General features: G+C 40.5%; 1 protein-coding gene across 1 annotated transcript; it reads left to right on the top strand.

Moving 5' to 3' along the window:
• Positions 1 to 1,819: 1,819 nt before the first annotated feature.
• gnptab (N-acetylglucosamine-1-phosphate transferase subunits alpha and beta) lies at positions 1,820 to 24,586 on the top strand. Its single transcript, XM_082510626.1, has 21 exons — positions 1,820 to 2,141; positions 2,574 to 2,659; positions 2,975 to 3,094; positions 3,298 to 3,348; positions 5,271 to 5,473; positions 6,455 to 6,519; positions 6,673 to 6,807; positions 13,244 to 13,405; positions 13,554 to 13,733; positions 13,846 to 14,016; positions 14,128 to 14,251; positions 14,338 to 14,553; positions 16,255 to 17,288; positions 17,370 to 17,569; positions 17,701 to 17,920; positions 18,016 to 18,129; positions 18,213 to 18,298; positions 18,372 to 18,470; positions 18,602 to 18,769; positions 21,038 to 21,128; positions 23,157 to 24,586. Exons 1-21 carry the CDS (start codon positions 1,980 to 1,982, stop codon positions 23,226 to 23,228), a joined length of 3,759 nt encoding a protein of 1,252 aa, XP_082366752.1. The 5' UTR covers positions 1,820 to 1,979; the 3' UTR covers positions 23,229 to 24,586.
• The last annotated feature ends 408 nt before the right edge of the window (positions 24,587 to 24,994 follow it).

Genomic DNA, 24,994 nt, shown 5'->3' with positions numbered 1-24,994 from the left:
CATGAGTAATTCATTCAAATTGACTTTTGTCTCACGAAAGTTGATTTGAGCCTCTCTAGCCAGCGGATACCGCTGTTGCTTTTGCCTTCCAGTCAGCTTTCCACTAATATGCATTGTTAGAGCACTCTGTGAACAGCCAGTCTTTCCACCAACGACCTGCTGTGGCTCACTTGCCCCTCCTTGTGGAGGGTGTTGATTATCGTCATCTGGACGATTGTGATTGTGGATGAATTTACTGAACAAAGGACATGCTGTATTTATGCCTTTTGAATCCCAATCCACTTACATTGAAAATGAATTGATAAAGAAAATAATGCGATTATTAATTAATGTTAATTAATAATTATAACTAAGTGAACTACTGTATTTCTGGTTTTCATGAGTCATAATCATCTAAATTAGAAGAACAAAATTCTTATAACTTTTCACTTTATGTGTAATTAATATAGATTATATGTAAATCTACCTGTTTGAAGTACATTTAAGAAAAAAAAAAATCACCAGACTACTGTCGTTTAACACTATGTCAACAGCTACATGCAGGGTAAAGTTTGATTACGCGGCACAGAGTGGACATGCTACTGATTACATCTAACTTTAAAAAAAAAGAAGCACAAAAACTATTCAGTTTAAAGGTTTGTACCACGTGTTTGGTGAGCACAATTTTGCCAGTCACCACACCCTTTTCTGATCGTGTGTTTCAGCAGATGGAGGGCTTATTTACTACTTGTATTCTTACAAATTTTTAAAAATGACCTTAAATCAAGAATTTGGGAATTTGATCTTCCAAATTTCTTGGAGGAGAACCCTCAGACCCATTTTTATTCATATTTTTAGACTTTGGCAAAGTGGTGCCATATTGGATAACTTGTATTTACGCACAGTTATTTGAACAGATGATCTTGTACTGCAGTTGTTCAGAAATGTTCCATTAAGCTCCTGAAATGACATTTCCAAAGCCCCAAACTCAAGGGAGAAATATAATATATATAATATTATAATATACCCCTTTTGTACAATACTAGCAAAACCCCCCAGATAAAAACTACCCTGCACTTTTCATTATAGAATGAAAGTTGCACTTTCAGCATTAGCTCATTGTTTTTGAATTCCTGTCCTTTCTATACACTTATTTTAATAATTAGACTGCAATATGATACATTTTTGTCCAGCAGAAAACTGCTTCCATTTCTTGTGTCCATTTTAGGAGGAATACAAGTTACAGTCTAAGGAAGATGCATATTAAAACTACATATATTGTCATTGTTTTTGTTTACACAGACCCAGTGGTGAAGACAGCAGGTGAAAAATGTGAAGTAAATGTAAAATGAAGTTTTTGGAGTGAAAATAAAGAAACAACAGTTCTGATGCAGTTCCACTGATGAAAGACACTATTATTTAAGTCAACCTCAGTATTGATGCTTTTTATAAATGGTAAAATGGTAAATGGCCTGTATTTGTATAGCGCTTTATGTGGTCCCTATGGACCCCAAAGCACTTTATACTACATTCAGTCATCCACCCATTCACACACACATTCACACACTGGTGATGGCAAGCTACATTGTAGCCACAGCTGCCCTGGGGCGCACTGATTCAGTAATTCATAAAAAGTTGTGAATATAATATAATATAATATAATATAATATAATATAATATAATATAATATAATATAATATAATATAATACATTTGAAATGTATAAAATGTATTAGGGACAATTGGCATACCGCGAGTTACTCAGTGAGAGAAGGCCGTGAAGGCACCATGCATTCTGCTCCTCGCCGCCAGAGGGCAACAATGAGCTTAAGAGGTGGTGATGGCAGCCGTGCGCGTGCTGCTTCATCAGCGCTGAGGAAGAGTCACAAGCCCGGTTGTCATGTGTCTTGCTCTGTGGCAGGCAGTCAGCTGACAAATCCGGCTCCTGTGTGATGTTTACTTTCTGTTTTCAGCGCGTTTATCTGCGGTTTTTCTGAATGAATGCGGCGCTATGCTTCGCCCAGGAGGACCATGGTAGTCGTGAACTCGGTGTTGAAGCTGGTGCAGAGGCAGACGTACACCTGTCTGTCCCACCGATACGGGCTGTACCTCTGCTTCGGGGGGATCGTGCTCATGATTGTTTCCGCCTTTCAGTTTGGGGAGGTGAGGTTTCTTCTCTTGTTTCAGCTCCTGTCTCTTACAGACAGCCGCTTCTGCTGTCGAGTTAGCTAGCATTTACTTTCTCCTAACAGCTGTTTTCAGCACACCACCTTCCCACCAGAGTCCACTAAAAATTGCTTGTTTGAGCAGATCTTCCTGAAAGTAAACAGAAATGTATTGCATGTCTTTAAACGACACGTCTCCCCAGACTGCCTCTGTTCTGTGTGTATTCTCCATTAAAACCACTACTGTAGCTCTATTTTAATTAAACTGCCTGCCCCTTTTTTTCAGATGTAGTTTAGATTTAGTTACACCAACTGCTACTTGATTTACGTGGAATATCAGATACTAAATCTCCCAAAAATGATTCAGCACTGTAGTGTGCGTGTGATTTTAAAATCGTGAACTACACGGCGTGTTCTTCTGTCCATGCAGGTGGTGGTGGAGTGGAGTAGGGACCAGTATCATGTGCTGTTTGACTCCTACAGAGACAACGTGGGTGGGAAATCATTCCAAAGCAGGTAAAAGAAACCAACCTTGAGCTCATTTCATAGATACATTTTGTGTCTTAGAGGAAATCTATCTTAAGGCATTAGGAACTAGAAATCATAAAAATCTCAAAGCACATTGCACATTTTCTAATCCTAGCAGACAAGAAATGTGAAAGAACCAGACAGGGTTTAGCCATGCATGGATAAAAGTTAATTTACAGAGAAGTGTGTGCTGGGGAGGAAAACGGGGTTGTGGATTTGCAGTTTAAGCGCTGTCTGTTGAATTATGTGTGTGTTTGATTTATTATTTATTTTGGGGTTGTTGTTTTTTTTTGTTTTTTGCAGGCTTTGTCTGCCCATGCCTATTGATGTGGTGTACACATGGGTGAATGGCACAGACATGGCGCTGCTGAGGGAATTGAAGGCAGTCAAAGAGCAACTGGAGGAAGAACAAAAAGCTCAGAGGTAGCTTTATCTCCTAAAGTTCCCAAATACAGTAAAACTCAGCACGAAGGTCAGAGCATCATCAGCTGACATTGATTGGCTTGCTGATGCATGGGAAAAAAAGGGAATTGTGTGATTTTTATCCACCTCTGAAATGTCATCTGGTGTTAAAATAGACTGCAACAGCCCAATAAAATATAAATGCACTGTTCGTTTACACACAGGGAACGCCTGGGGAGAAACACAAGCGAGACAACTGAAGTGCCAAAAGACAGGTGAGTGTGATGATGGTGTACACAGTGGGTGTGTGATCTGTGAAGTTAAATAAGATGAAGTCTTATTTGTTTAGCAGTTCGTTATTTGGAGTACATATTTAGGGCGTGTGTGTAACAATTATGTGGCGACACAGTAGTGCGGGGGTTGGGACTGTTTCCTCACAGCACCTCCAGTTGTGCATGTTAGGTTAACTGTTTATTCTAAACTGACTGCTGAATGTGAGAGTGATTGCATGTTTGTGTAAAAATAATATGCAAGTTCAGGATTTAGATAAAGTGCTTGTGCTCAGTGTTTGTTGCAACACAGTCCACAAGAGTCTAATGCAATGAGAGATATGGAGAAGAAAATCTGGGAAGCTGGTAGCTGTTCTTGTGGACTTTGCCCTGTGTCCCCCACCTCGGAGGAAAATATAAGTTTTTAGTTTGTTTTGGGAACTTCTGGTGCAGCTAATGAACATTGAAGCCTAGCCTTCCTCTTCTGTGTGTTGGTCTGTGATTACAAATAGAAAAATAAATAAAAATGCACATACACACCTTAAGACACCTGCTGTTTTATGCTGGTTCTACACTATATTGCCAAAAGTGTTCTCTTGTCTCTTGTTTACACAGATTGAGTGACAGCCCATTCTTAATCCATAGGGTTTAATATGATCTCAGCCCACACTTTGCAGCTAAAACAGCTTCAGCACTTCAGAAGGCTTTCCACAAGGTTTAGGAGTGTGTTTATGGGAATTTTGGACCATTTTTCTAGAGGTGCATCTGTGAGTCAGACACCGATGTTGGACGGGAGGCTGCCTGCACTCCAATTCATCCCAGAAGTGTTCTGTCGGGTTGAAACCAGGACTCTGTGCAGGTCTATGTCTTTATCAGCTTTGCTTTGTGCACTGGTCTGCAGTCATGTTGGAGCATGAAGGGGCCATCCCCAAACTGTTCTCACAAAGTTCGGAGCATGAAATTGTCCAAAATGTCTTGGTGTGCTGAAACATTAAGTTTGTCCTTCACTGGAACTAAGGGGTTGAGCCCAACTCCTGAAAAAAACAAAAACCACACCTTAATCCCCCTCCACCAAACTTTACTTTTAACACAGTGCTTTTGTGTTTATCTATGCAGTCTAATGCAGCTAAGTACCACAGTTCTGCATCATACTGCTCGTCTGTTAACTTACAGAGAGGTTAAAAACAGGTTGCGTCAGTGTGGGTACATGGTGTGTTGAGTTTATTCTCAGACTTGTAGGTGTTGTGAAAAACCTGCTAAATGACTGTTAAAGTCGCAATGCAGTGGCATTGTGTGAACACCGAGGCTGATGTTGAAACAGGAAACACTGGTGGGTTGCACCACACAGAGGGTGTCAACTGATGGGATACCAGTTAGAGAAAAGCAGTTATTATTTTATTAACCAGAATGTTTACCATTGTTTACCATTTAAAGTTTACCATTGTTTTACTTAGCACTGTGATAATTGGCTTTGTTTGGCTTTTATTTAAGAAAAGGGGTGGTACAAAATTTTTTAAATCTTTTTTTTAATAAAAACGTAAATGCATAATGATATAGAAGTGTACATAGAGGTTTTGAAGAAACAGTATTTTATTATTTTATGTTTTCCTCTTGCTTAAATGATATCAGTGCACTGAACATCTCTTTGGATATTTCCTGTTTCTGCTCAACGCTAAAATGTTGGTAGGAAAAAAACCAGCCCCGTCTTTCTTCTTCCTCCTTATTGTTGACTTTTAACCACAGATACGCGAGGTGCTCAGTGCAACATTTTCATGTCTGCTAAATGCGTAAACTTCATCAATTTTATGCATATGTTTTAAACCACAGTGCAAAGGAAGTAGCTCTCTGAGTGAGTGCACAGGTGTAGATGTGCTTATTAAAGGATTATTTATTTATTATTACCCCTTTTTCTGGCCATTTGTTTGCAGTGTTAAGCCTGAATGCCTGCTGTCCCATTGCATCATCGCGCCCATGCTGGCCCTGGATCCCGCTCTGCCGGCCAACATTACGCTCAAAGAGCTGCCATCCCTCTCTCCCTCCTTCTCCGCTGCCAAAGAGCTGCTGCTCATGAACAAACCCTTCCACCAGCCTACCAGCTTCTCCTTGGTCGTCTTTAACTCGCAAGCTGAAGGTAAAGAAACAAAGAGGATCAGTAAAGGATGCTCTTTGAATGACTTCAGTCAGCCGACTGCGGGTGGAAGTGTAGTAGCTGAGCCTAGCGGGCAGTTCGTCACTACAAAACATGTTATTTTTAACTAATGACGTCAGTGATCAATACAGCCACTGCAGCTGCCAGCAACAGTTTGATCTGCAAAGATGACAGCGGCCAGGATTGAATTATTCATATTCATGCAAGAGCGCTGACGTCCACCCTCTGTGGACAGTGCTAATAGTGTGACACACCGTACAGCATGAAGAGAGACAACACCAGTGGGAGAGCCTAGTTAACAAATAGTGTGTATAAGTGGACGGATTAAGAGATTTTTCTCATTCTATTTTAGTTTTTCTTCTATGTTTTACTTGTTCTCCCGACTCATTCAGGCTGTTTTTACCTTACATAGTTCATCGCACCCTTCTGGATCACTTTAGGCGCCTACACACACACACACACACACACACACACACACACACACACACACACACACATTCATTTCAAAGAGGGCGGAGCTGTAAGTGTATACTTTTGTGTGCTTGAAGACATGAAACTATAGCAGGAGTTTAAATTTAATGATAGCGATAACATTAGTGTGGAAGCCAGATTAAATAATCAAGATCGTTGTGCACTGGCATAACACTTGTATTCAGTGCAGTTTCTAACACTAAAACCAGAATTTTGCATTCAGCTTTTGAGGAAACAACTGTGACATAATTCATCTCTAAAATGATGACATTCATCAGTTTTTGTAAAATAATTTAGGGTTTCATTTGCTGACAGGAAACTATTCAGACACAGCATTTAGCAGGCAGTTTGTTTAGTTTGTTGACGTAGCCCACACTTTCCCAGAGTTTGTTCCACTTTGTTTTGCACTTCATGCACGCCTGTCAAAGATCGAACTATGGAAACCTGAAGGTGTGTGTCTGCTGCTCACCATTCGTTCATTGCTCCCTGCAGCCATTAAAGCGTATACAGATGTGTCTAAAGAAGATCAGAAATTCTCTGTGTCCAGATGTTACCTGGTAAGTTTACATCTGTTTTAGCACTTTTTAAGAATTTTGCATTTATTCTCTTTGTGCATGTAATTAATTCTGTTAGCTTTTCCATTTATAAGAGAAGGCAATAAAACACCAAAAGGCTTTTATTTTGAACCTTTGTTGTTGTGTGTCACACAGACAACGGATAAAGAGGCTCCGGGTCTGACCCGCATGCAGACTCTGGCGTATCTGAGCGGCTTCCCTGCGTCCTTCAAGGAGACGGAGAGGTTGCGAGCCAAACTTCCATCTGTCATAACCAGCAAAATCAAACAGGTACCAAAAGTCATTCCTTCTGCTCATTAAATAAAAAATCTTCTACACCACCTTGCTAGAGCATGAAAATAAGGATGTTTTAAAGTTGGTTTTAAAACAGCAGATGGCAGAGTTGCACTTTGGTGAACGTGCAGCAGACGCTGTCACTTTATGTAATTGTATTTCCTACTTTCAAACACTGTATTATTTCCTCCCAATTCCTTGCATTAATTCTTCTTCATCTTATCCCTTATGTGAAATAGTGACATCAGAGCGATGCTAAAGGATGTTTGTATATCACCATCTCAATTACACCAGAGTAGAGAACTATAAGATACTCTCTGATCTTTTTTTTTAAAGCATAGCACCAAATTCTAAGAATAGTCTAATCGCAGAAGTCAAATCCTCCTTGAAGAGGAGATTGCACCTTCCTGCTAAACCTGCGTTTCTCTATTTTAATCGGTGACGTTGTGTTGTGGATAAAGGGCCTCTGTTTAGCTCAGTGTTGTGCTTGTGTATCTAATAATTTTCTCTAATCAGAACTCTGCTTTATATTTTGAGACAGAGGAATGCCACTAACAGGTTGGGATTACTCAGAAATAACCAAGGAAAACAAACCAGGCCAGGGCTGAGTGACCCTGTAGCTCCAGCCGACAGGCTGCAGGACAGGCCTGAGTCTTCTGATAATGCCCTCATGTGGCTGATGAGCACTAATGGGTGATGCATTAGATAAGGTCTTTCATAACTGCCTTTGTTTTTAATAAGAATTCAAAACAAATGTGTTATCAGAAAGTCTTACAGTGTCAGAGGACATTAAAGCAAACCGATAACTTCCAAAAATCCTTAGTATAGAAATTAGTATTTTTAATTGAAGCAGTTAAATAAATTAAATGAACTATTTTTATATTAATATATTTCACAACAGGGTACCCATCTTCTGATGATCACAAAGCTCAAATCATCCCAAACTGGTTTCTTGAATGTGACAGTATGCTCACTGTACTCATATAAGCACCTTTGAGATGTGGTAGAACGGGACATGATTACAGATGTGCAGCCGATAAATCTGCTGTTTGATAGTATCGTGCCAATATGCACCAAAATCTCTGAGCAATGTTTCCAGGACTCTGTTGAATTTGTGTCATGACAGTTTGACAGTTCTTAAGGCAAAAGTTGGTCCCACCTGGTATTAGACAGGTACCTGATAAGGACTACACTAATAATGAGCTATAACATGTAGGTTAACTGCATTTAATCTAACTCATCATTATCCAACCCAGCTGTCCCGTCATTCCTTCCATTCGTCTCCAAGTCTGCCACCATCTTGCCTGGCAGGTCATGTGATAATAACTAGTGGTATTCAGGCTGTAACCTTAGCTGTCCATGCAGGGGTTAACATTAGAGCAACTGTTTTCAGTGGCGCATTGCCAGCCAGCAGGCCAAAAGGTCACCAGGATTTTTCTGACCTCATCTGCACTCTTAAACACATCCTTGCATCTCAACCACACAGGAAAGATGATGGAAATAGTGTGTGTGTGATTGGTGTTTAGTGGTGGAGGGATTCTAGGTACACAGGCCACCACACAATGCTCAGTTTGGATTTCAGCATATTTCCGGGTGCTTCTTGGCCGGTTCTGTGAAAGAGGGATGATGTGCATAGTGTGGAGGGAGCGGCTGAGCGCTGAGGGGTGGCTGGTATTTATAGCTGGTGTTAGACCGACGACTATAGTGATGAAAGCTGGACCACAGCCCCGATCATCTGCCTGTGCTGTTGCCTGTCATGTCCTGCCCACTGTGTTTGTGTACAAGTCTGCTGATGTGATTGTATTAGCGTGCGTTTTGATCTGTAGAAGTGTGTGATTGTCCACGTGGTGTGCTGTCTGCTCCATGAAGTGAGGTTACATACAGTATGTTCACAGAAATACAGAGCAAATAAGACAGTCACAAAAATGTTGAATTTCTAAGACAAAGTAAACCGTTTGTACGTGCTTGGCCAGGACATCCTTGTAAAAGAGATTTTATGATCTTGATGGATAATTTTTTTTCCTGGTTAAATACATATGAAATTAATATACAGATGTATAATATATCAGCCAACTGTCATCTGAATGTGATAGAAAGTTTGAGCTGTGTTTGCTTTTATTACCAAGCAGTCTGACTAGGATTTAAACAACTATAAACACAGAGAAATGCCTTCGGTCACTCAGGCTAAATCAGTTTTCACAACTTCCTTGTTTCATTGACAGAAAGAATCCAGAACCCAGAACTTGAGCTATAGAAAATTTCAAAGTAAAAGTTGTGCCTCAGAACTGTAGCCAACATATTTTTGAAGGTGATCCTTTTACTTTGAAAGCAAAGGGATGTCACATTTTTCACAGGTTTCCTAAACCTTGGACAGTGTTTGTAGACTAAGTCCATCACTTCAATTCAAACTACGACAACAGAAATATGCTAGTGACCGATACAATGACAGCGTAGTTTTCCTTGACGACAGCTGGTTGCAATGTGCCCAGTCTGTAGACCTGGTGTAACCAATGTTTTTCCCAGCAACTGTTGTCAGTCTCCAACAATCACTCATAGACACTTGCAAAATACAAATTTTTCCCTAATAATCAGTGGTTGCCAGATGGTTGCAGATCAGTCTCTAGGCCTGTCTGTCTTGGGTCTTATTCAGTTTGAATCACAGTTGTCACAGGTTTGTGGACTGAAATTGCGATGCCAATGTAGCGGTCATCTTTTAGAGCTAAGACTGATTGTGATATGGGTTGAATGCTAGCAACCCTTCAGCAAGGACTGTATAGATCAGGGGTCCCCAATCCCAGTCCACAGGGCTGGTGTCCCTGCAGGTCTTAGATGTGTCCTTGATCCATCACAGCTGATTTAAATGGATAAATTACCTTCTCAACATGTCTTGAAGTTCTCCAGAGGCCTGGTAATGAACTAATCATGTGATTCAGGTGTGTTGACCCAGGGTGAGATCTAAAACCTGTAGGGACACCGGCCCTCGTGGACTGGGATTGGGGACCCCTGGTATAGATTCTTGACACAGCGACTGGCAGATAGATGCTAACTGGTATTTCTATAGCAAATCACAAAAACAGCTGCCTCATGGCGCTTTATCTTGTAAGATTGAGACCCTACAATAATATAGAACAAACCCCAACAATGAAACAACCTCCTTTAAGGAAGCACATGGCGAGAGTGGGAAGGAAAAACTCCCTTTTAAAAGGAAGAAACCTCCGGCAGAAGCAGGCTCATACTTGTGTGCTTCAGTGACCCACAAAGAGAAGGACGATGCAGATCGAGCTGCATGCTGCTGCAACATCCCAGTCCATCTGCTTGAAAAGATCACTCGGCACTGGGTTAATTACTTTATCCACATTGTCAACTTATTTTTCTAGTTACATTGTCCACAGTCCCTGCAGTGACACACGGCCCACAGTGATGAGGGTTTATTATGTGTTGAGAGTATAATACACACGGGACATGTTAATACTGTGGTGTGGAATAACTCGCGCAGCCGCCTGAAGCAGATGAGCTGATGAAATTAAATTTCACGACAACCATTCCCCCTCTACTTCAAAACAAGGAAACCTATCCATATATTTAGTGCCTTTTTTTTTTTTTTTTTGATAGTCTGTGTTCTCCCAAAATTAAGACAGGAAGTGGTCACATGCAATGACAAGAAAATTGAGGATTTTTCCACCTCTGGGTTAGCCGTTGTTAGCTGTGGAACCAGTTTGGTTTCATGTGTCAAGCATGCTGCTGTAAGCGGACGCTGCTGAACATAGCTCGACTGTTTATGATGAGAAATGTTAAAGCAAGACGAAGCAGTTACTGTATGGGATAGCGCTTAATCCTGAAACCCAGTAACAGTAGCACAAGAAATCATTAAATCACTGAACTGATATTAAAGAAGGATTATGATGTAATATGTTTTGTGTTTGCTTACATTAGTTTTTGTTTTTCAGCTTTATTGACAGATACAATGAAATGAAAAAATATGAAGATCTCCAGCAGTCCTTAAACCAAATGTCCTTATAACCAAATATTGTTGTTCATAATTTACTTAAATTAAAAATGAATGTACAAAATGTTCTTATGACAAGTATCTATAGGTCAAATTACCAAAGTTTGGTTATTTTTTATATTGATTATGATGCATTAGATAAAAAGGTTTGTGGGTATAAATTTACACTTCTTTGGAAAGCGTGCGTCTGTGTAAAGCTGCCACACACCTCTGCTTTGTGTGTATGTGCCAGTGCATTATCATGACTATAAAGAGTGCAACCTGATCTGTGCCTTGTTGTCTCCGGGCTGCGTCCCGCTGGGTTTATAAGTCCCAGCTAATCCGCCTCACCTAAAAACAGGAGCAGAGGAAAAAAAGCGGACGAGTGGAGGCAGAACACGATCTCGTGTGAAGGGACTCAAGAAGTTTTTCCTGTAAAGTAAAATACTCGATTACTTGCTGTTAGCAATATTTTACTATTGCAGCTCATTTTGACTATTATACAGCGCTTAAAGAATTTATTAGCTCACCTTTCAGAAACACAAGAAAATACAAATATCCAAAATATTTGTATTTTGTTGTGTAAGACAAAAAAAGTGTTGTTATTTGTTAGATAAATAAGAAAACTTAATAAGTTTGACCTGGCACACTGGACTTCTCTAAAAAGTCAGAAATTAACCAAACATAACATTTAAACCCTAAAACAAATGGTTTTTGTTCAGGAATGCAAGTAAATACTCAAACAGTTTTAGAGTAAAGTACTTGTGGACACTGGTGGATTTATCAGTGCAGAACCATAAAAGAAACATTTTGGTAAATATCAGCACTGTTAATCTTAGGGAAGCTGTCGCATAAAGCTTCCACTGTATCTTGGTCTAATAAATTTATTAAGCATTGCATATTTATATCTCAAGTTTTTTGCAGTATTTTTATATGGAGTTTATTTGTATATAAACATCCTTACCCTGTAATGCCTGTGCCATGAAGAAAACTTAAAAATTCAAAGTATTTAAAAAAACAGACAAATTCAAAAAAATAAGAAATAAAGTCTTTATTTGCATAAGAAAGTTTTAATTTGTATGATTTTTGTTGAATACAGGAATATTGAGAATTTATTGCTCACAGTTTGTTTATTTTAAGCAAACATATACAGTGGTAAAAATGACTAAAAAGTGTTAAAGGATTAAGAATATTGTTCTTTAATGGCTAAAGTGGTCAGAAAATGATGCAGAGTGAAAAAGGTGCAATATTTTACTTAAAAAAAAAAAATGAAGCAGCTGAAAGTTTTTTGCTGTTCATGTTGTGGAGGCGTTTTTTAATGTTTGAGAGAGTAGACAAAAGGTTTTTAATATCCAAGGCTGGGGGCTCACACACTCGCACGCACGCACGCACGCACGCACACAAACACACACAGAGGGCTTTGATGCCACACATAACTCCTCTGAGATCAGACAGAGTCATATTCATGTGACCCTGCTGGAGAAGATGACATCACAGAACTTTCCGAACTCTCACCTCTTTATACGCACGCACGCACGCACGCACGTGTATCTATGACTTCAGAGGACCTTTACTGTGACTAGCTTATCTCTCTATCAGCTAACTTTAACTGTAACTACTGCTTGCCTAACCTTTTGAGGAACTGCTTTTGTCTCCATGGAAAGACTTAGTCAACTGTTTTTTCCAGTCATTTTTGTCAGCCTCATTTATCGCCGTCTTTCAGAATTTTCCCTCTCCTAGTCTCTGCTATAAGCTGCTGCTTTAAATTGAAATCTTTCTCACTGTTGCATATGGAGAGTTTTGATTTTCGGCTTTATCGGGGAGCATTTTTAAGTTGGTAACTCTGTCCAACTAGAGGTTTAGTGCTTTTAGGTTTTAGAAGGAGAATTAAGCCTTATGTAAAATGCTTGTTTTTACTTTTTGTGGATTAATAAAATAATAAGCCTATAAACATGTCAACAGCTCTGTGAATTGCAGCTTCAGTCCACTGAGTAATATTTTATGAAAGTTTACCACCATTAACAGCTGTCTTTAGTGCTCTAAATCTGTAGGTTTAGCATGCTTGGCACTAAACAGAAGCTACAGCTGAAGATGGTAAACAGGTTTTTAGTCCAAAAGTGTAATTTCAACCAACTTGATAAGTGACATTTGAATAGTCAGAAATGACAAAGTTGATAGACGATGTGTACCAAATGTGACTGCAGATTTGTATTTAAACACCAAAAAATGTAGCCCCCTGGTGGCCGTAAGACAGAACAACATTAAAAGGTATTGTGTGAATTGCAGGATCAAAAGTAGAGCCTAAACATTAGTATATCTTTATCCTTTATCCTCTGCTTCATTTATTTTTACCAGGTCAAGTAACTTATTAAAATGCTACTGCAAACCACTGGACTATTCTTCCAAGCAATTAACACTGTAATTGAAATGTGTTTATTTGTCCCTCAGTTTGAGTTGTACTCAGAAGCCAGCATCGCCCTGCTCCACCTCAACACGCAACAGGATTTCACTGACTTGACTCAGCAGGCCAAGAAGAACCTGACACTGGATGGGAAAGAGTTAACCATCAGTCCTGCATACTTGTTCTGGGACCTCACTGCTATTTCACAGGTAGAGTCTTCTTTTTTTTAATCCTTTAATAATTGGCATTTGGTTTATTTATTTATTTTTTACACAGTATTGCAAGATGTGTGCGGTAGGCACTATATATAAGATATATAAGATGTTAAGAAAGAAGTGTTGTGTGTTTGCCCTCCAGTCTAAACAGGATGAAGATGTATCAGCCAGTCGATTCGAGGACAACGAGGAGCTTCGTTATTCGCTGCGCTCTATTGAGAGACACGCCCCCTGGGTGCGACACATCTTCATCGTCACCAATGGGCAAATTCCCTCCTGGCTCAACTTGGATAACCCCAGAGTTTCAGTTATTACACATCAGGTAAAACTTGAGCCTCAACTTCTACAACAATAAAGGTCCGGCTGGAATACAGAAGCTATGCTTTTATTCATAGTTTGTGTAAATTAGCTAACTGCTCCTTTTGGATTTCCAGGATATCTTCTCGAACCACAGCCACCTTCCCACTTTCAGCTCACCTGCTATAGAGACCCACATCCATCGTATTCCTGGGCTCTCCCAGAAATTTATTTACCTCAATGATGATGTGATGTTTGGCAAAGATGTGTGGCCTGATGACTTCTACAGCCACTCAAAAGGACAGAAGGTGCGAACACAACATGAAAAGTGCTCACAGTGAAGTTTGCCCTGAAATATGAGCCACAGTTTCATTTTTTAAATACTGAAAACTGGCTTTATTTTGCTCAATTCCCTGCAGGTATACCTCACCTGGCCGGTTCCTAACTGTGCAGAAGGCTGCCCAGGATCCTGGATCAAAGATGGGTACTGTGACAAGGCCTGCAACAACTCAGCTTGTGACTGGGATGGAGGAGACTGCCTGGGTAAAGATATCAACACCGTTGCGTCTTTTTTGTAAATGGGCATGTTTGTGCTGTGTATATTAAATTTTTTAATCCTTCTCTAAAAGGTGCAGCAGGGAGCAGTCGATTCCCTGGTGGGGTCGGTCCCGGTGGGGCTGGAGGGGCCGGGGGACAGGTGTGGCAGTTTGCAGGTGGTCTAGGAGGCATAGCGGGGACATCCTACTGCAATCAAGGCTGTGCCAACTCCTGGCTGGCTGACAAGTTCTGTGACCAGGCCTGTAATGTACTTTCCTGTGGCTTTGATGTGGGAGACTGTGGCCAAGGTATGTTTAAAGCAATACATGTAATAGTGTTTGTTTTGTTTGTTTTTTTGGTGTTTCTTTTGGTTTTTACTATTTTATAATATAACCCTCAAAGGTAATCAGGTCTTTCTGTTGTATTATTTTAGGTTCAATACCTGCAAAAGGATTAATAAATTGGTAATATGTACAAATATAACTGCTAATAATATGTAATAAAATATGCTGACAAAAATCCTTTTAAAACGTAAACATTTTAAAATCATAATAGGTAAAATACCAGACTATGGTAAATTATGTTTTAAAGAATAAAAGATTTATTTTATTAATCTACTCACTTAGTTACTTTCTCATTTTATTATTTATTTAGTTACTCATATACATACTTGTTTATTTTATTGATACCAGAATTTAAATTACTCTGTTGCAGATTCAGCACAAAGAATAAAGTAAAAGCAGTAGTCTACACTAAAAACAAAAGACTTTGTTATACTTGGAACAGCCATATTGTCAAAATTGTAAAAATTGTCATATGCAACATGGATAAATGAAGATAACAAAAAAGACATAATAAAAACTATCCCCAAAATTAAAAAATTACTGCAATTAAAGCCCCAAAAATGACATGAATATACAGTAGCTTAGAAACTATGAGCACAGCTAAATAGAGAATGTAGAAAATATTTTTTTAATAAAGGTGAAGACGTTTTTCAGTTAATTACATTTTAAATGAGATGCAATCAGGAGCTGAAATGTAGAATGAACGTATGTATTGTGACATGAACTAGCAAAGACTGTGCGAATCGTTCCGTAAACAGCAAAGCTGTAAGAGATGTTATACAGTGTGTTTAACTGCATGTCCAGCAAATGGTGCAGAGGCTGGTCAGGATCCTGACAGAGGAAGCCGAGCAGTGTGGTGAATCAGTCAGGAACAGTATTGATGAATTTCCTCAGTGAGTAATATGGACGCATTCCAACAGCCGGCAGGTCGATAATCAGGTGACAGAAATGCTCCTTCACGGTAACATATCCAGGATTATGGCACTTTTCACTCACTTCTTCTTACTGCTCAGATTAGTGTCTCTGTCTTATCAGTATAGCCACACAATATATCAATATATCAATCTGTCTGCGTGTTTGTCTCTTTGTCCACCAACTCCTCCTAGACCTTTAGGAGATGAACAACCAAACTTGGCACAAAGGTGCATCGTAGGCCCCTGAATGTTCTGATCTGTATCAGACACCACAGTGTTATCATATTGCCCTCCACCCACCTAACAACAGGCTGAAATGACTTGGTTTTTGACTTTTTGCAGCTATAACATCTTATGAAAGCTAAACTATACATTATATATTGTAACGTCATTATGTTGCCTAGCAAGCACCCTTTTGCATATATGCACCCACAACTCTTTATAAAAGCTTTGCAGCACAGACGATACTGTAGCCAAACATGTATTAATAATATTACTAAGTATCCTATAAGAACTTATAAGGATTGACTTGTTTTTATGTTCTGACACCATAGTTCTTGAATACACAGTCTAAATGTGCAGTGTAATTTGCGTATGAACAATAAACAAGTTTATGTTTTTATTTAAAGTGAACCTTTTTGTTGCTACTAGCACCCTAAACATATTCTTTTGTCGTAGGGGGGAAAAAGACATTCGAAGTGTGTCCCTTGGGGAAGTGAGAACGTTTTGAAAGAACTCTTTTCTTTTTTAGAACACTTTAACGAGCTGCATCATGTGACCCTACTGAGGAACCAGAGCCACTACACGCTCCCTGTGGGTGAAGTCAGGCCGTATTTCAGCTTTGAGAAACTCGCTCGCAGAGTCTCCGAAGCCCACATCAGCGAGAACCCCGTGGTGCGTCACACCTCTGTCGCAAACAAGTGGAAGACCATTCACCTGCTGCTCCACCCTGGTTACAACGCGACCCAGATCCACTACAACCTCACTTTTCAGAGAGACGACGACACAGAGTTTGCTATGAGCTTCAGTGTGGCTGTCGACACCCGTGAGGTTTCTCAAACTAACGCGTCCCCGACTTCAAGCAAAGATGCAGGAAAAGAACCGAACGCGACTCCGACCCCGGACCCAGTGTTCCCTTTCTCTGATATTCCTGAAAACAAACGAGGGCCTAAGCTCAAGAAAGGGCGGCCTGGAGATCCTCAGACTATCATAGAGGTTCCTTCTTTAAATGTGTCACTTTTACCAGCTGCTGTGCGCAAAGAGCTTCAAAAGCTGGAGGAAAAGCTTCTGATCGGTGACATTACTATGAAGGGTTACAATCTCACAAAAGCTGAACTTTTAAAGCCTTACAAGAACCTGGCGGAAAAGCATTTGATCCCTGATTCACAGCTAGGCAAAGATGATGCGAGCAGAGTCCAGAAGAAGTCCTATAAAGACTTGGACGGAGAGGATTTGAAAGGAAAAGATGAAACTGGAAATAAAGAAGAAATGTCTAAGAAAGATGTTGCCGTGAAAGACAAACCCGTTACTCCTCTCGTACCAGTCCACATTGATGATAAACTTCTGAAAGATTTGATAACTGAAAGACCTTTCTCTCTGAAAACTGCGATTGAGAGGCCCCTGACATCAAAGCTTTTAAACAGACTTTCCCTCCAAAAAAGTGCGGAGAGTCAGGCTGAGCCGGATAATGCTGCTGCAGTGGGGAGAAGGCTCCAGCACTTCATCTCCTCAGACCGAGGCTTCCTGCCGTGGGAGAGGAGAAAGTATTTCCAAGCTTTACTTGAGGTTTGTACATCCCTGTCTTCAATTTAAAGCTCCACTCAAAAAACTTGATTAAAAATAAATAAATTTGTGTTTACTCCACAGGAAGAGGAGCGTCTTGAGAGCGAAATGGCGTATGAGACCGATGGCACCGCTACCAGGCGAAAGCTTCAGGACACTTTTGCTGACTCGTTGCGCTACGTCAACAAGCTGCTCAACGGCCAGTTTGGCTTCACGTCTCGCAAAGTCCCCGCACACATGCCGCACATGATCGATCGTCTCATCATGCAGGAGCTGCAGGACACGTAAGTGATATTCTGTCTTATCAAATCAGATTTATATAAATATATTTCTATTTCTATAAATGCTTAGAAACAGCTCATCTGTTTCTAAACAGTCATTATTTATATCAACCACTCTGCTTGGTCTTCTTCAGATTCCCGCAAGAGTTTGACAAAACATCGGGCCACCGTGTTCGTCACTCTGAGGACATGCAGTTTGCCTTTTCATACTTTTACTTCCTGATGAGCGCTCAGGATCAGCTCAACGTGTCCGAAGTGTTTGATGACATCGACACCGATCATTCGGGTATCTTGTCTGATCGTGAGATTCGAACTCTCGCTACAAGGATCCACGAGCTTCCACTAAGCCTCCAAGTTAGTCAAAACATCTTTCCCAGCGTACATGTCAGTAAACAGTTTCCAACAGTTCCAGTTTTGAGTTTTGTTTTTATTCTTCGTGCCGTTTTTAGGACCTGACAGGTTTGGAGCAGATGCTGATAAACTGCTCTAAGACACTCCCAACTAACCTGACCCAGCTTCACCTGGTCAACCCTACTCAAGAAGCCTACTATGATCCTAGCATGGTGAGATGTACAGCTGGCTTGACAAGGTGATATTTATTCAGTGTTGAATTATTTGGCTGATTTTCTGTTTTCCTAATCTGCAGCCTCCTGTCACAAAAGGCCTCATCCTCCACTGCAAGCCAATCGCAGAACGTATTCACAAAGCCTTCAGAGACCAGAATAAATACAAGTGAGATTTAATTTATTTCAATGTGTACGAGTAGTTGTGTATACTAAGCTGACAGAGCGCTTTTGATGGACAGGTTTGAGATCATGGGGGAGGAGGAGATAGCTTTCAAGATGGTGCGGACCAATGTGTCCCACGTGGTCGGCCAGTTAGATGACATTAGGAAAAATCCCAGGTGAGGAGAACTTTATATTCCTTAGAAGCAGATGCTTTTTCATTGTTTTACCTTAATGCGGTGCAATCAAAGTTTACATCTCTGCCATCCTTGTTGTTGAACTGTGTTATTTTCTTTAATTTCACCAAAAGGAAGTTCATCTGTCTGAATGATAACATCGACCACAGTCATAAGGACGCTGCCACAGTGAAAGCTGTGCTGAGAGATTTCTACGAATCAATGTTCCCGCTGCCGTCCCAGTTTGAACTGCCCAGAGAGTACCGCAACAGGTTCCTGCATATGGAAGAACTCCAGGAATGGTATGTTTAGCATTTTTAGCAAGTTATATCCATTAACTGCCATCTAATAAGTGCTAACTTCTAAATAAAATAATATCAGAGTTTAAGTTGTTAGAGATCTGTCGATAGAGTTACACAGGAATATGCACCAATAAAGCAGAAACCGAACCAAGAGATTCAGTTTAGTGGTTTGAATTAGCAGAAATGATGTCTCACAAATAGGGATGGGTATCGTTTAGGTTTTATCCGATACCGGTGCCAAATCGGTACTTTTGAAACGGTGCCGGTGCTCAAACCGGTGCTTAAAGAATGGAGAACACAAAATTGGTCCAAAAACCTCTCATGTTCAGCTGTTTTTTTGTAAAAAGATAACAATGTTAGCCTTTTCTGCAGCTATGGGGCATATATGGTATCACTCTTGGCTGGAAGCAGTGCTTAAACAATGGGAAAAAACACAAACTTTGTCCAAAAACCTCTCATGTTTAACTGTTTTCCACTTTTTCTTTGGTCATTTTAGCCTTTTTGGCCAGGGTGAAGGGAGTATCTGCCATCAAACAAGAAGACAGCCGCATGTAGCTATGATGATGTTTGCTAGTTCACCTTACATGCATTAATGTAATAACGTGGTTAGCCTACTCAACGTAAATCACACAAGAACAACATTAAGCTACTCACGCAGAGAAGAACGGCTGCTGCTGCCATCAAATACGGCGCATTTCTCGGCTTTTAAAAAAACGCTATGCTTCGCCAGGTGTTTCATGAGATTCGAGGTGTTACCTCCTTTAACAGTATCAGCTTAAAGCACTTGTTGCAGGCTGCTGAGTTTGCATATTTTGCTGTGAAGTACAGCCAGACTTTTAACCGCTTCGCCTTGGACATTTTTAATCTGTAGCTCTGTGCTAACAGAACGTACGTACCTGGCCCCGCCTACTATCCTCGGAAACGTAAAACGATTGGCTAAAAGTGTATCACAGCTCAGGAAAAATAAAGCACCGAAATAAAGCACCGAAATGTGCGCTGCTTTTCGGTCTGGTTACTACCGTTTATGTCAGAACGCACCGGACACCGGTACCCATCCCTACTCACAAACAGTTAGCAACTTCTAGCCACCTGTTACAGCACATATCCAGCCTCTGCCTTACCTCTGCCTTTATCATGGATTACTTCTAAGCCTTAATTAAAAGGGCGAGTTATTTAAAAATTTGCGTCTGTAAAGTTGGTCTGAAGAGGACCAGAATAATTTTATGTATCAGGCTGTAAACAAGCTTATTTTTGCTAGTTTGGCATTTTAAGTGTGGAGGTGGACTCACTTTTGGAGTGAGCATCAAGTGGTCATGCAAGGAACTGCAGTTTTCAGCCCCAGAGGTCGCAGCTGGGCTAAACAACCTTTAGTTTAGACTCCTGAAAATATCAGAGAATTCAAAATTTTCATCTCTCTGATTCAGTGAACACAGATTTGTGGAAGCTGATCCCCCCTGTAACATTGAAATTTATGGATGAACTGCCTTTAGGTTACATTTAAATTGTCTGCTTTGTCAACTGCAGCGAGGAGTAGGTCACCAGAACAGTAGTGAATATTTTTAATCACTTTTGTTACATGGCATATTTGAAAGCTTTGTCTATTAAATATCCATAAATAACAGGAAAATGTGTAGTTTTTTGTCAAATATGGCAACACCTTTTGGCAACAAGAACTGAGATGCTTTAAACTAAGGCATGCACACAAATATAACTTTAAGCTCTGACTCCTTCCCTTACAGTCGAGCTGTTTTCTCCATTCATACTAAGGTATGAATTAGTGTCTGTCACCACGCAGGACAGCGCATTGCCATGTTGGACCAGTGGGAATCCCTCTGGAGAGTTACAGGGCTCTTTGTCAGGGATCCTGCTCCTGCATTCAGGGCGCTTCACCAAGGGAATGCAAGCCTCACATAGAGGCTTTGTAATTAGACCGAGCCGCTTCAGATGAATCACTAGTTTTAAGATGCTTGTAAGATCATTAAATGGTTGAGACTCTCAACTCCACCCCTTCCTTTCCACATCTATTTTCCATGTCTGTTTGTAAGCTTGACAGGCAGATGGTGTTGGGTGATGTCACCTTGTCATTCCATTGCTGGCTGTCCTCTGCGTACTGCATGCTTCCTCCTTGTTACATCACACCTTATCATCCACTGACCTGCCACTGCGAATGTTTACCTAATGCAGAACGATCATTTGACGCCTGCCTCTGTACCTGTTGGAGTTGGATTGAAGTTTTTTGTTAACTGATTGAAATGTGTTGTTTCCCAGGCGGGTGTATCGGGACAAGTTGAAGTTCTGGACCCACTGTGTCCTCGTGACCCTCGTCATCTTCACTGTCATATCCTTCTTCGCCGAACAGGTCAGTGTTAACCATGAACCACGCTCTGCTCATTTAGACATTCAGACAAAGATACACACAGAATTTGCTTGCACACCTCTCCGTTTCCATGATTCACGCTTGAGTTATGATAACGGCCTTCGCTACCGAAATTCCTCTCTGAGGAGTGTCCATCTCGTGTGTCGAGCTAGTATGACCAGCTATGTCGTGACCGGCCTTTATCAAGATGAAAGACCCCAGCAGCCTTTTATGGAAGGCAAGACTTAACTGTCTTTGTTAACTGGGATCAGACAATTCCTGCTATATATTGAACCTTCAGAAAAGTTGCATTTCAAGCTGTAATAATATACAGAAAGTACTTAAAATCATTTTAAAAGCAGGAAAATATTATTGGACACATTTCAAATTCTTCCTCTTTGGTGTTGGAAACGGTTTAAAACAAATGCCACGAGTTGTTTAACAAATACTAGTCGACTGTTCTGAGGTACCTTCCTAATCCAGAGGTTTCCAGTTTCTCCTCAGCGAACTAAAAGAAAGGTTAATAGTTGCAGTGACCTTAGGAGAATTTCCTTCACAGAAACCCACGGGACCAGTGTGTCACACTTGTCTTGTGTCGTTGTCACTGTGCACAGACTGACTTCTGATGTCTTTCTGGCACTATCTGAATCTGGCTGCCCTTCTGTTTATGTCAGAGTTTAGATTGGAGAGATCAAATGTGTCTTCACTCCTCAGAGGGAGGTGATTTTACTCGGCTGCTCCATGTCTAAGATTATCTTTGCTTTCTTGAGTTACAAACATCTGAGGGGACTCTGGTATCAAAGCCTTGATTGGTGAAATTAATAGTTTGACATTTTGGGAAATATACTTGCAGTCTGGGCACAGTTACATGAGAACATTGATGCCACTTATAACCCTTTGCTGTTGCTAAAAAACCAAATGAAAAATGGTGCCAATGAGGAGGTCGAGACGTGGAGTCAAACTGCCGACCTTCTGATTTATAAACCTTTGCTTTACCACACACACTGTATCCTTTTGACAGTCGTGAAAAATGAAATGACAGCAATTTCCTGTGCTGTGATTTAAAAGTTGTGTTTTCCTATTTTTAATAAAGAAAAATGTTATTTTAGATACAATAGATCTGCATTTGGCAGCAATAACTTGAGCTAGATATTTTCTGTATGACTTTCCCAGTCTCACATATATTGCTGAGGAATTGGCATTAATTCATGCACAGCTCTCTTAAGGTCTCTGCACAGCATTTAAACCAGGTTGAGGTTCATTCTTCCCTTTTTCAGCCTTTGTGCTGTAGATTTACTGCTGTTCCTGACGCAGTTTGGGCCAAGCTTTAACTTTAGGCCTCACACTTGACTCTAGAATACTTTGGTATACAGAAGAGTTCATGGTTGGCTCTATGCCTCCAAGGTGCCCAGGTTCTGTGGTCACAAAACGAGCACAAATGACTACCCCTCCGCCACCGTACTGACAATTGGCATTAGGTGTTTGTGCTGTGTTTGGTTTTCTCCCGACACGGTGCTGTGCATTATAGCCAAATATCTATACTTTGTGGTTTGTTTGACTTTGCAAACCTAAGCTGTGCTGTCATGTTCTTTAAGACTGAATAACAAGCCATACTTACTCAGTGTTTTTCTAATTCTGCTGTGATGAACTTTAACATTTAACATGCTAACTGATGCCTGTAGAGTCTAAGATGTAGATTTCGGGGGTTTTGTAGTTTCTCCATGAATCACATGGTCTGATCTTGGAGTGAATTTGCTTTGACAACCACTCCTGGGAAGATTGCGGCAATATATTCACACCGGAATTTGCCAGACCTGCAAACTGCCTTGACCTTTTCTTTGCTTTTATAGAGGTGCTCACATTTGCTGATGATCATTTAATTAGGTGCATTATAGATTGGATAGATAGATCTCTATCTCCTCCATGTCTGTTCAGAAGGAAGTTAATGACCTTTATTGCCACCCCTTTCATATTCAATCAGTTGTTCTCCAGGTTTAGTAGTGACATTTCCCCTTTCCCCTGTTCCTGCAGCTCATCCTGCTGAAGCGAAAGCTGTTCCCCAGACGCAGGATGAACCGGGAAAGCAACCCGGAGCGGGTGTGAAAGCGGAAGACTTCCCTCTCTTCATTTTATTGAACAACAGCCTTGGCGCCTCCTCTCCACCTCCACAGTGAGCACAGGAGAAGGATGCAAGCCAGCTGGAAAAAGCAATCCAAGATCCTCGGCGCAGAATTGCATCACCGTGGATTTGAGGAGAGACTCGTGTGAAATGTTAATGAAACATTTTTCAGAAGATGATAGACAGGGCTGGCCGGTGAGGAGAATAGCAGCCAGACAGGAGGTGCTCATAAATCTTCTTCTCTTCCACTGGAGGCACCCGAGACTTTTTACACACCACGAACAAGCAACACTCCTTCCACCCTGCACCACCCTCCTCACGTCCTGCCCTCAGCATGCCACTGATTAGTATTCTGTTAAAGTGGGAAACACTTGATATCAGCATGTCAGTGTCTGTCGAGACAAATTTAAAGGTTTTTTTGTTTGTTTGTTTGGTTGGTTAGTCAGTTAAATCTGGTGGTAAAAGTCTCTTTACTGTTTTTTAATCTGTTTTATATCACTGTAAGTTTTTGGAGGGTTTTGTTTGTGTTTGAGGATGCTGCCTTTGCTGCTGGGATGCTGACAGACTCATAGAGTCAAATGATAATCAACACAGTCATTACTTCTAGTTCTTTTGTGTTTATGTTATAGCTAATTTTAAAAAGATTGAGGATCAAATTTATACATATAGGACAAATAGGAATAGGTGATTAAAGTGTTGGACGCCATATCTTCGTCTGCCATATTTGAAACAAGAAAACTTTTAGTGCCTTCGTTGTTCATTCCTGCTTGTTTAAATGTTTTTGTTAATCTCCCTTTGGGATTTTAAAAGGTCTTCTTGTAAATGCTAATGATATCTTACTCTAATCTTGTGGTTTACAGTAAGAATGAATGGGATGCAGGATAATATGAATATAATTCTCTGCGTGGTACAAATGTAAGTGATTGGTGGAGCTATATTAGAAGTAATACTACAGCTTTCAAAGCTGCCTGTACGTGTGTCCCTGTGGGACTCAGCAGGCTCGCTGCTGTCTGAAATTCAGACCTCCTCAGCATGTTCTCTAACTTATTTTGATTGTATTGTTGTGACAGTGAGCCCCGTGACTGACACAGCCGATTTGAGTTCTAGAATGTAAACGATACGCAAGTGTTTTCCTCTGAACGCCAGTTTTATAGTGTTTCTTATTATAGTGACAAAAATGGAAATGAGCACTAGCAGCTGTCAGCATTTTGCCACTGTGCTCTGGGTTCATAGGATGTGTGTCAGCAGATGAGACGCTGAGAGCCATATTTGGAAGATGAATTTACTCTAATTGCACCAGTTTCGTTGGTTTAACAGAAATAAATGTGATTTGGTTCGGTCAGCTTGGTGTTTTTGTCAGTACTGTTCACATTACTCTTTCCACACTTACTACAATTTTATTCCTCAATTCCTCACCTCAGACTAATAATCAGGGCTCGTCAGATTTCAGACGTCAATAAATTTACTTTTACAGGCATGTTTAAGGGACTTTCAACATGGCATGGTTGTTGGCTGTATACCTGTGATGTGAATCTCCCGTTCCACCAAACCCCTTAGTGCGCTACTTGGTTGAGATATGATAGCCGGTGTTTTTTTTTATTGTCATGTTCAAGAAACAGTTTGAAATAATCTAAACATTAAGAGATGTGTATTCCTGCTGGAAGCTGTCATCAGAAGATGGCTACAGTGAGGTCATGAAGGGTGGACATGCTGTTCTTCTCTGACATCAAGGCATACGCTTTATTTTTTG

Source organism: Aulonocara stuartgranti, assembly GCF_965226115.1.
Source record: "Aulonocara stuartgranti genome assembly, chromosome: 17".
Classification (NCBI taxonomy): domain Eukaryota; kingdom Metazoa; phylum Chordata; class Actinopteri; order Cichliformes; family Cichlidae; genus Aulonocara; species Aulonocara stuartgranti.
Note: the sequence above shows the minus strand (reverse complement) of the source record. Positions and strands in the feature narration are given on the sequence as shown.